Consider the following 12,624-nt stretch of genomic DNA (forward strand, 5'->3'; position numbering starts at 1 on the left):
TTCAGCCCCACCTTTTCTCACAGAAAGGGTTTAAAAGCGTTTTCTTTTTTTCAATTCACTAACCATTATGGGCAATAAATCTCCCCACAGACTGTGGTACAAATGTATCAATATGGACAGGGGGTGTGTGTGTGATGGATATCAAGCTCATTCTTCCACCCAGTGTAGATGAACAAGAGCGCCTTCTGTTTGGGTGCTCTGGGAGACCTGTGCTCTTGGAAGTGCTGACAAGGAGCATAGCTCAAGCCGGTGGTGTTATTTTTTTACAAAAAGAACTTAATCATAGGGGAAACTTTTGTAACAGAAGAGTTTACAAAGTTCTGTAACTTCATAGAAGCAAACAGAATAGGTTCATACCTAATCATTCCCCTGGATCCTACCAATAAGAATGCTTTTTACTGTCCCTTACAATTCTCATAGTTGCTTATATTGTCCCCAAAAGGCAATAACTGTGACAGCTTGTAAATTAAAATAAAATTTCTTACCCAGCTGATATGTAATCTGTTGAACTGGTTTAAGGATAGGAAGCAGCTGGGCACTTCTGGGCAGGCAGATGAAGGAGGTTAAGGCAATAGAGGAACTGCAGATCTGAAGGGAAAAGGGGCAAGGTGCCATGTGGATGGAAAATTTGAGGAGTACCAGGGGAAGCTCTGGCTTGGAAGGTGTGAAGTGGGCTCTGGCCCAAAAGACTTAGCCAGGTAATCCAAGCTGGGCTTAGGGTTTTTCTGCATCTTCTCTCTCTGGGGAGGCAGTTTTTTAGGGTAATGAACACACAGGATTCCCCTCGCTCAGTCCTCTGCACTTTCCCACTCTTCCTCTCCTCGTCTCTCCATTTCTGCTTTTGGTGATGAAAAGGTGCATCTAATGAGGTACCTTCTGCCCTGGGTCCATCCTCTCTGACATGGAATATCTTCTGCATCTCCTCCCCACCTGGTGCTGTGCTTTGGGCACTGACCTCACTCCTTTGCCTGCTGTTTGTGTTTGCATGGGGCTGGGGAAAGAGATAAAACTGTGCTTGAAAAATGTTCTTGATAAGGAGGGCAGTTGTGGAAAAGGAGCTGGGATTTATGGGATGATAGCTTGAAAGGAAGGTAAAAATCTGAGATTAACAGCAAGAAATTTCCTGGATTGTGAAATTTGTTACTCAGTGCAATAAGCTCCTCATCACTTGGCAAATTGAAAATAAGCCTGGACAAAACACCTTAAAGGTCTTCACTCCCCTTCAGCTTTGTGACTCATAGGCCCTGGGGAAGTTTTAGCTCCCTTGGCTGGTTACAGGTATTCCTTCAGACATCTCTGGCTCCTGGTGCCTTGAGCCAGCAGAGCAGCCTGCAGGCGTTTCCTTGCTGCCCCTAGTGCAAGGCACAAGCCACTCTTCTGCCTCGGTTAGTCCATGGTGCTTCACTGAGGCAAGAAGGTGTCAGTGCCTGCCAGGGCTGGGCTGAGAGCTGCGCTTCCATGCAGCATTTTCCCCAGGATAGTGCCTTGTTTCTCTCTTGCCTTTCACAAACCACATCTATCTCCAGAAGATTTATTTTTTGCTATCTCTCTGTGCAGTGCTGGATACTCTCGTGCTGATTCTTAGTCACTGTCTTGCTAGTGCTGAGGGCACAGTAAAAAATAACCATTGCAAGACTGCTTGCTTAATCAGTCAGGATTAACAACATAATTCCCTTTCAAGCCAACAGTTCTTCCAGAGAGATGTTTCTCCATGGGTGCTAAAGCGAGTCAGCCAAGGTGCTGATGAGCCTTGTTAGTTGGGATTCCTCACCCCCTCCTCGACTGAAGCAATGTCCTGGCTTTCTCTTTGAGGATGACCCACTTGAAAGGCCAAATGGGGAGCTCCAGGCCAGAGACAGCATGGTTTTCCAGAAGTAATTGGAAGTAGAATGTAACCTTAAATATGCCCAAGGAGTGAAGGCTCAGGTGAGGACCAGTCCCTGGAAAGACTTTGCTGGTATAGAAAGACTCAAGCATCGCTTCAATTAAGAGACTGCTGATATTAACAAGAGTTACTCTGCCAGTGAAACTTGTATCACATCTTGGAAACAAATAGCCCACCTGGCCCTGGCCCAGGTTTTACTGGTGTAGTTGCATCTGCGCTGGGTGCTTTGCTAGTGTAAGAAGTCACAGCAAATCACTTCCATGCCACATCTTATTCTAGAGAGCTTCTCAGTAGAGCCATGCCTAAACACTGGGAAACTGGGAGATGGAAAATGCAGAAGTGCTTCAAAATGGCCAGAAACTATAACAAACTCTTACTATATTAAGCAGAGCCATTTTTCTGTGACTTCTGACATGAACTCATTTCTATTTCTGATGTTCTGAAAACTGGGGCAGATGCTGATTTGGGGTAAATTGATCTAGTTCCACTGAAAAGAAGATGCTGGATTTTTTATTAGGAACAGAACTGGCACTGGACATATTTTTGAAATATCTTTAATTGAGCCACTGCACTAATAAATGAATATTCAGAGAGAGCTGGGTGCCTCTAGCATAATCCCTTGGGAGAGCCAGTGTGTGTTCCCACAGATAAGAACACCTCAGGAAATTTAATGTTTCTATTAGACTCCTAGGACTTGAGGGGGAAAAATGGTTCAAAGGCAGGGAAAATACCTGGAGAACATAACTGGAAAAAAACCTTCTACAAAACTTCTGTGAAGACCTCATCTGCTCTATATTGTTCCTTCTGAAACTCATAAGACAGTTCAATCCAGAAAAGCTTTTAGGCATCGATGGATTTTAGTCTCCTAAAGTTATTTAATGTTCCTTTCACTTTTTTTTTTTTCAAAGCAGATTCCAAATAGCACAATGTTATTTAAACCTTTCTGGTTTTCTGGTGCTAGTCCCTGAATTCAGGCTTTGCCACTGATAAAAAAATAAGAGAGAGAGAGAGAAAGCCTTTCTTCTAAATACTTAATTTATTTGGGCTGTAATTCCTTCCCACCACACCAGCATTTTTTTCAGTCTGCACGTGTGGATCCTGTGAGTTTGGCTTGTGCACAGCCCAAAGCCAGACCAGCCCATTTCTCTGGTAAGGCTGGGAAGTGCTCCTCTGGGGGGGACTGGGACTTGGCCTCTAGAAGCTTCTAGTGCATGTTATGCTCTCTCATCAACAGCTTTTCTTCCATATTAGCCTTAGGATCCTGACAAAAGCATTCATTTAGGAATTCTCAGGGGTTTATATTCGATTTATACATAAGGTACATATGTAATTCTAAGGCTTATATTCAAAATGTAATTCTAAGGCTTATATTAAATTTTCACCTCTAGTTTCAGAATTTTTTGTATGGAGGCCTGTATCGAGTAAGTTGGACCTCAAATAAAATACAAAATGTTCCCATTTCCAGATATCAATTCAAAGAAAATCAGCTTTCCATCCTGAAAGAAAGGTGGCCACTTTCACTCAATTTACAAGCAGAAAAGCCAACAACCTGCAATTCTCATTTTTCACTTCGGCTCTTGTAGAGCACAAGCTAACCTCAATTTGCAGTTGTTCCCTCTCTGCTGACACAGGCAGTGCAAAGCAGAGAGCAAACAAGGTCTGACAGCGCTTCTGGCTCCAAGTGGGTGAGGATGCAGAGGGAGATGTCCTGCCCCACATTCCCCGTGCCCCCAGCAGCGAGAGCCAGGCTATTTATGCCGCACGCTCTGGGCGAGGGAGGCAGCTCTGACAGCAGCTCTGGCAGCTCTCTCCTCTCCAGAGCTGCTGCACAGAGGCACTGGGGAGCTCCCAGGCTGCCTCCCCACGGCTGACACCCCAGCTGGGCTGAGCAGGGTCAGCTCTAGGTATGGAGACGGTCTGTTCCATGCTCTCGGTTACATTCAGTTCTGTTACACCTTCAGGTGAAAGCAATTATCTTGCAGATACAACCATGTGGGTTGTCATGGCAGTCTTCTTGCTTCTCAGATTACTTTTCAGCAGCAATATTTGCCTCCGAGGAGAATTACCATGTGCTGGAATACTTGAAGTGCTTTGAGACCCTTGTTTTAGAGGCACTATCAAATCATCATAATAGATACAAGGACAAATTGAAGCATTGCCCAGACTGATGGTTGAGTTTCTCACTCACATCTCTTCTTTATCCTTCACGTCCAGGCAATCTCTGGACCAGGGATGGATGAAAATGCCTATTGGATGCCAGCATGGGTGTGCTCAGTGCCTGATAAAATCAGCTGTGACAGGGAAAACAGATGTTAATAATACAGGCTGAGTTCATCGTTCTAATTGGGATCTACAATGTCTCCCACATTCAGTTTAAAGCCCCAGTAGGCAGAATTCAGCTGATGGAATTGCAAATCAGTTAGGACCACTGAGCTGACAGTCTCCATCAGCAGTGTCTCATCATCCTTGAGAATTTGTTTGAAGGACAGTATAGCCAGCAGACCTGAACCTTTGGAGTACCATGTGGTGCAAATGCTAGGCTGTGACACGTGTTCAGTCCCTGGTGCACTCTCTGAGCCCTGACAAGGCTTCTGCCTGAAGTGTAAGGCTCTGGTAGCCCAGGAGGACAGATCAGCAGTATTTTTCCCTTCCTTTTCCAAGGTGATGTATCCCATCCCACAACAGATGGCAATGGCTGGATTTTCCAGACCCCATCACTCTGAGCAGCAGTTTGGTGTGGAGGGCTGTGGAAGGGGTGCTCTGCAGGGAGCAGGGTCTGATGGAACAAGTGTTCAGTGGGGCTGTGGCAGCAGCCCTCAACAAAGGAAGCTTTTTTTGTCCAGACTGTCCCAAACACTTCTGTTATATGTGCCCAGTGTTGGTTTTCTATAACTATAGCTTTTCAAGTCCAGCCCTGTTTTCTTCCTGTCAGTGGCTTTGCTAGAGCTCTGCTGATCCACCATCTTCCCTCATATCACATTTGCACAGCTCTTCACTGATGGTCTCTCATTCTCTTCCTCCCTGCCTTGATGTGATAAAATGTAAGTCTCCCAGTTAAGAATAAAAAATATCTGCTGGCTTATTCCTGATCTTCAGGTAGCAGTCAAGGGTAGCTGAATAACTGCCTTGGAAAAACCAAAAGCATAAAAAATAAGTGGAGTAACAAGGTGCACGGGTAACTAACTTCAGCAGTGACCTTTATAGAGCCTGAGAAATAATGGGGGCAGATCTGTTTGAGGAGTTCACAGCTTGTGATAGAATCTGCTGTCAGAGTCACTGCCTGATTTTTTATTTGGTTCTCCTAAAATTTTATCCTTAAAAAAAAAAACTTTAAATACAAAACAAAGTAACATTTTTTAATATTCAGAGTTGTTAATCACAAGAATTAAGCTATTTTTCCTTGTGTTAAGAAAATACTTTTTAAGGCTGAGCAAAAAGCTTCTCCTACATAGTTCACAGTAGTAACATGTTTATTATGCCTTGTTGATAGTGCAGGAGAGTTCTAAATAGAAATGCCTAGGGTATAAACCTAACATGAGGCTCTCTTCTTACCTCAGACTTGCAGGACAGCTTAGTAATAGTATTTTATGTCGTTTCTGAAGCAGATATTTGTCTTTAAAATTATCTAGACTTTTGTTTTAAATTAATTTGTAAAATTCCAAGAGAAGAAAATCAAGATTAAAACCAGTTTAATTTGCTCTCCCACTCATTCATTTCCCAGATTCTTTTACAAAATTATTCCCATTTGGAAAGAGAGAAAAGGAGATTTTTGGGTGGGAGTGGGAATGGAAGGATTGGGAGATGTAAAGCCACAGTTGGCAATCCTGCTCTCTCACCACATTTTATAAGACAGTAAAATCTGCATATTGCAGATGCTCTTTTTTACAAGGGGAAAGAAACCCTTTGTAATTTAAGTCAGGATCTCTGGGACTCTGCTGGGTGTGTTTTTAGAAATTTTTCTGGAAATCATCTTTTAGTTTTGAAAACAGACAAGTTGCTTGGCTAGTCTTTAGAATTGGGAATTAAATAAAAAATCAGAATGCGGTGTTAAGCAGTGCCATGTGATAAATGCAGGTGCTGGCTCTTGAACTAGCAAAGGGATGCTAAGGTGTTTCTTTTTAGTTGCCAGACCCCACCCACTCTCTAACTAGGATTGGAGGCTGTTCTGACCTACCTCAGAAGACCAATTTTTCACTATTTCCTGGCATCACTGACTGTGTCTCATTTAATTCCCAGGGAGGGTGTGTATTCAGAGCAGGGCAGGGTTAGGTGTCCAATTCCACTGCACAGAAGTAGAAATATTGATGCTCTGGGAAAAGAAAGCTCTGCTCAGAAACCCCTCAGAAGCAGAGGCTTCAGAGCTGATCTTGTAGGGCTGTTTACACCAGGGCTGGAAGGACATGGTGACCTTTGGGCCTCCTGTTTAATATTGCCAGAGAACCTCCCACCTCATAAGGATGAAGCAAGGCAGAGCATCATGGGACACAGAAAAACCTACCCTCACCTTTTAATCTGCTTTGAGTTTGCAATCAGAATAATGGATAAGAAATAGTAATTTGGATGGGGCAGCACAGAGCAGAGCAGGCTCTGGGTAAATCCAGCTGATGATATGGAAAGGCATTTCAGTATTTGGATGAAGCCTGGCTGCATGGGATGAGACAGAAGTGCTTAAGCTGCTGAGGCAGTGGTTCTGAAGGGCAAAGTCAGTCCAACCAGCACAAGCAGTGCTTGTTGGTAGGGAAGAGGAGAGTCCACCTTGTCCTTGTCATTTTTAAGTTGATGATGAGTCATGTAAACTCTTGTGAGGAGCAGGCTGAGAGCCAGGGTGATACCAGGGGAGCTGGCTGTGGTACATTCTAGGTGAATCAGAGTTACTTAATGTAAGAGAAACTGAGCTCATTAGAAAAGTTCATAGTATTAAAAATGTAAGGAAAAGGTTGGAGTGGCAGATTTGTGATGTGATAGACCCTGCAGAAGAGTTTCTAAGGAGAATCAGGAGGAGATGGAAACATGCAGGCAGTGGTGGGGAGCAAGATGCCAAGAAGGAAGAATGGTCACTGTTGAAACAGCCAGTTAGAGACAGGACATCTGAGGTTTAGTGAATATCAACACTGGGGGTGGCTCTGGAGAAGCCAAGCTGGGACTCCAGCACCTAAGGACAGCATTGGAAATGCTTCAGCAAATAGAACATTCAATGGTTTGATGTTTGATGAATCAAAATCATCAACCACAGAGGCACAACATAGGATAGTATAATTCTTTTTATTTAGAAAGAACTAATAATGTATCCGTCAGCATTTTAAGGAACAAAACAAAATTCCCCTCCTTTGTGCAATCAGAGATAGAAAAATATGGTGAAAAGAAATTCTTTATTGTCCACACGTGTGAAATGTCAATTTTGCTTCAATTTTCCTCAATGGGATTTTTGAGAAGTATTTTAAAGAAGTATGTTTCAGGGGGAATTTGACCCAAAAAAAAAAAAAAAAGGGAGACCCAAATTATGCCTTGTTTTTTTTTCCCTGAAAAAGTTCTGTTTGTCCTGCAGGCATGAAAGCACAATGCTTTGCTTCAGGATATTAGAATGTTCTTATTCTGGGAAGAGAACACTGCCAAAAACGTGGATAAAAACCACCAGTCTGAGGAAGAAAGTCAAAATTATGTGGGTAGTGCAGGTGGGTAACAAAGTGAATGGTGTGAAAAATCTCTTTGTGGTGAGAGGGAAAAAGAAAATGGAGAGTACAGCTGCTGGCAGTCTTGTCATCGTTTGCTTTGTGGAAGCCAGCCAGAGCTGCAGGGAGAAGAGGCCTGGTGGAGCACACGTCACCTTCCAGAGGCAGGGGGGGACAGGCAGGGCAGGGCACTGGCACCTGGGCTCGCTTGGAGCAGGCAGTCAGGAGTCACCTGGCACAGATGTGCATGTGGATTACTTGGTGAATTCAGCAGGAACTTTCCAGAGTGTCTCAGCAATGTCTCTGCTGCACTGAGGGTGCCCAGGAGGCTGCAGACCTTCCTGTGGCTGAATTGCAGGGTGCTGCTCTGCAGTGTCATTGTGGGGGTGTCAGCTGGATCCAGCTGCCCCTTACATCAGTGGCATGGGGGACACTTGCCACCTCAGTCAGCCACTTTGCCTTTCTTTCAGTGTTCGTAGCCAGAGCTGTGTGCAGATGTCAGGAGCAAACATTTCCCCCAGCTCCTTCTCCCTCCTGCTCCACACTGATCCAACCAGGCACTGCACACACGTGAGGTTACTGCCTGCTCCCACACCCACTCAGCAACTCTGAGGAGCTGAGTGACTCCAGCCTAAAGCAGTTTTGCTGTATTTCACTGCAAATTTCATTTCTTTATGATCATCAGCTACTAATTTTATTTTCAGCCTGTCTATTCTAAATAGCAGCTCAAAGCCTTTTACGCTGGCTAAGGAAGTAATGATTTTCTCTGTAAAGAATCCTGTGGTTTCCTACAGCAGGAGCTTTATCAGAATGAAATCAGAAGCAGTTAATGGTGGCTGCAGGATTTGTAACAAGCATGTGAGTCAGGAATGAAAGCAAGCATAGGGGTTTTTTTTCTTCTTTAGCTTTGAATTTTGTCCTGGTTCAGTGGATTATTCTTTTTCATTCGGGGTTTTCAATATGTAGCATTAGTCTGAAGAAAATTAATTTCCTGTTGGAGGTGTTCTAAACTGGAAAGTCTCTAGGCAAATGTACAGTATTTCTGTGTGGCACTGGTATTTTTGCCTGGCAGGACTCTTTCCATGTGAGGTGGAATCTTGCAGCCCTCTATCCATTTCACACAGTGCCTTATGAAGAGGAGGCCACAGCAGAAAGCATTTGAGATTGAAAAGTGAACTCTTGCACAGTCGCTGCAAAAGCTTTGCCTTGTGGCCAGACTCCTGCCAAACAGAGGGATGCCAAGAGCTGGGAGAAGGGCTATGCCTTGTCTTGGAGCAGACCCCACAGACCCAGTTCTGCTGCTCGGGATGGCTTGGGATGGAGGACTCTGGTTTTCCACAGGTCTGCTAGAGCCTTGGGTGTTAAATCTTTCTTAGTTCCTTTCTTCCTTTCCTGCAGTGATAAAGGGAACCTTCCAGAAACTGCGTGTGGTGCCTTCAAAGAAGAGGAGTTCTGCACTGTTTACATGCATTGATGCTGATGTCTGTGAAATGGTGGCTCATTTTCTGTAATTCTCTTTCTGCTGCTGTCTTCCAGGTGCACACGTTCAGGGGCCCGCACTGGTGTGAATACTGTGCCAACTTCATGTGGGGCCTCATTGCTCAGGGAGTAAAATGTGCAGGTAACAGTCACTCAGTGTTCTTTTCCTGAGTCATTCCTCCCCTTATAACTCTGTAATGTGCAGCTGGGGCCAGGGTCAGGCTGCTCCCTGCTCAGTGGAAGGAGGAGATGTATCCACTCTGCTGCTGCTGTTTCAGGTGTCTGTTTCAGTAACTCACTGGAGTGATGCACAGCACCCCTCCAGCACTCACAGGGAGGAGACAATCACTATCATTAAGAGATTTTTTCCCCCCCATCCTTTTAGAATGGAGGAGAAAATGGACAGATGCATAGTTACCTTTATTTCTTTGATACCATTCCATGTATTGGTAGGTGTGAGAAAGTCATTGGGGAACTTGATGTGCAAGGTGGACTTCAGCAAATTCCACATTGCTTCTGTGAAACAGACATTCAGGCTAATTTTATATATAAACCAGCTGAGTCCGAGCATGCCACAGAGCCTGAATCACATCTCCTACTTGCAGACTGAAAAGAAAAGGGGATGATGAATAAGGGATGCGTCCTGAAATGTTACATAAACACTCAGGTGCTGGTAGAAATGTATTACACGCATGGGTATCACTGCAGGCATTGCTGGATAAAGCCTCTCCAAAGGAAAACAGTTGGACAGTTTTATTGATAAGGTTCTTCTGAAAGGAAAGGACAGTCGGCTTTCTTTCAAAGGCAGAGAAAAGGATCAAAGTGATCCAAATAGTTTGCTGTATTTAAAAAGTATTTTATGACATTCTAGCAAAGCGTATTTATAAAAATGGTGCAAAGAGATGTTGATGTATGAAGACCTGCTTACGTTGCCCTGGAAACTGAATTTTCAAGCTAATTTAAGAAAATCTGCTCTGTCTAAAGCTATCTGAAGTCTTGTCTCAAGCAAATAAGAAGGCTTTTTATCTCAGGACTGCAAAGTGATGTAATATTTAAAATCATTTCTAGCCACATAAGATTGAAATATTTTTAAATTCTTCCCCATAACTATTTGAATGCAATACTTTGTTGTTACCATTACAGTCTGCACTGTCCAGGATGCATTAGAGGATGCAGCTCTGTTTTAAGACATGATTATGCAAAAATGGCATTTCCTTTCTCAGTATTTTCCCTCTACTAAGAATACAGGATTACAGCCATGTCCTCCACTTGTGAGTGAAGACTGTTAGTACATTTTACTGCTCTTGATTTTGATACAGGGTGTACAGTGCTAGGAGAGGAAGAGGAGGCTTGATTTTGGTTTTCTGATAGTATGTTTTTGATTACACTTGAATCAGTAAATGTTCCATCTTGATTCCTTGCCTAAGATTCCTCCATTTGGGCATTACCAAATATTTTGCAGATTGATGTTAGGTAACTTTGATCCAGAAAAAGAATAAAAATAAACAGTATGAAGGCTTGCAATGCTGCATGGCACTGTGGAATTAATATTGTTGCTTTTACAATTAAATCCAAAATGCTTATTATTTTGTACTGCCTTATTTTTTCTTTTAACTGAAGTACAGCTGATTTTCTGGATTTATGCAGATTTTTCAAAATTGTGGGTTTCCAAAAGCTTCCAAAATCTGGTTTTCTTTCCTGCTTATGAGGATGGTAATAAGTACTGCATACATCCATTCTCCTCCTCGCAGCATAAAGAGCATATGTGTATTAGATGACTTCATAGGTTCAGAAACTATAATTAGGGCTTTCTGTCTTGTGTGAGGTTTCACCTCAGTGTTGGTAGCTTCCAGTAGTTTCTATGGTCTTATTTGTGTTTTAAAACCCCATGTTGTACAACCATGCTTGCTGAAGTGTCAGCGAGGATTTGGGGTGGGGTGAGGCTGCAGCAGTGTCTGCCTGCTCCCACAGCTGAGGCTGTGCAGCCATCAGAGCCAGGACCTGCCCAGATCTGGGCATTTCAGGGAAATATTGGAGGTGCACAGACACAGAACAGTGCTAATGTACCCATGTAGGGGAGCTCAGGCTTGAGTGGTGGGAGTTTGGCCAAGTTTATGTGGTCTTACAGTGCTTTAAAAAAATTTTTGATTCTGAACTGAGTCATTTTAATATGGAAACAATGAGGCACAGTAAACCAGGATCCACATGAGGCCATTGGTTTTCAGAGTGGGTTTCTACTAAAAAAAAAAAAAATTACAGTTTTTAGCAGGATGCAGCCCACTTGAATTCAAGTGGGGTTCAATGCCACTTCAGGGAAATCCACGAAATCTGTTTGGTGGTCTGTATAATCATTTTATTGAAAATACCTACAAGCAAAACTGCATGGATCATATGTAATTTTATACTTTTTAAAGCATTTACTTTTTATAGCAAACAGTTGCACATCTCAAGAGGACTATTTGCTGTACAGAAGTGATGAGTTTAACAAATAGAAATGGATTACTGCATGGGCTACTCTCAACCATTTAAAATCCTATTCTGTGCAGAAGCACAAAACATGCAAAAAGAGAAGTGTAGGACAGTCCAAGGCTGGAGAGCAAAGATAAATGTCACCCATTTCAGAAAGGAGGAAGAGCCAGTGAAAAAACAGCTTATTTCTACTGGCTGATAGCTTATGTTACACAAAGTAAGCCAATCCTTTAAAAAATTATCAGCCAGAACTGAACATTTATAAGAGTACACATGCCATAGCAACCAGCAAGGATGCCTTAGCAAATCCAGCTGGAGTCAGGCTTCGTTTCAGTCCAACATGTCTGAATGTGTCTCTCTTCCAAAACACAGACTGGAGTGTGGTCAGGATCCTGTCAGGTGCAGTCCTGTATTATCAGTTCCTGGAAGGTGGATTTCCCTAACTTATTCTTGTTCAGCTTTTATGGTAGATGAAGAAGGAGGACTGTCTATTTTCCTGCCCTAAAGATGAGAGGTAAATGTAGGCACCACATGGGTCACTTCATGAATGGTTGTTGGTTGAAATGAGATGTTGGGTGTTATGTGGACTGCAAAGGTTTAGGGGTTAATACAAAATACCAAACATGAGAGGAACTTCATGGTCTTCCAAACTTAGAACTTGGGGTGATGTCTGGGATTTGGATCCTGTAGGAAATTAATTGGTGGTTGCAGTATGTAAGTAGAAATTATTGAAGCAGTATTTGAAGTTATAATGCCATCACTTTGTGTACACACTGAAGGTCAGTAGAAGTTAATGAAGACATAAGATTTTACCCCAGAACAAAATCCAATGAATGAACTTAGAAAAATGTATTCTTAGTTAGCATTCCTCCTCTGTAAAGCTCTCCTATGTTCACAGGGTTCATCCCAGTGCCCAGAATGTGTTCAGAAGAGAAACTGTAACAATATTCAAAGAAAATTTGCAGATGTGCACCAGCTGGTTCTCTTCATGAATGACACAAACATGTAACTCACAGTAGCATTACCAGAGTAGTGTGTTCTCAGAGACTGGACATTGCTGATGCTGTTCTGTGCTGCCCAAGTGGAATGGCAGACTGGCAGATCAGTAGATTTGTCAAACTG

General features: G+C 43.1%; 1 protein-coding gene across 4 annotated transcripts in view; it reads left to right on the plus strand.

The window, feature by feature from the left end:
- The window catches only part of CHN1 (chimerin 1), a 92,444-nt gene that overhangs the window by 67,983 nt on the left and 11,837 nt on the right, over positions 1-12,624 (plus strand). For all 4 annotated transcript variants that reach the window (XM_059475801.1, XM_059475802.1, XM_059475804.1 and 1 more), the window contains one exon: positions 9,091-9,175. In XM_059475801.1, coding sequence (XP_059331784.1) covers positions 9,091-9,175 — 85 coding nt within the window. The remainder of the gene's footprint in view (positions 1-9,090; positions 9,176-12,624) is intronic.

This window comes from Ammospiza nelsoni, chromosome 7 (genome assembly GCF_027579445.1).
Source record: "Ammospiza nelsoni isolate bAmmNel1 chromosome 7, bAmmNel1.pri, whole genome shotgun sequence".
NCBI lineage: Eukaryota > Metazoa > Chordata > Aves > Passeriformes > Passerellidae > Ammospiza > Ammospiza nelsoni.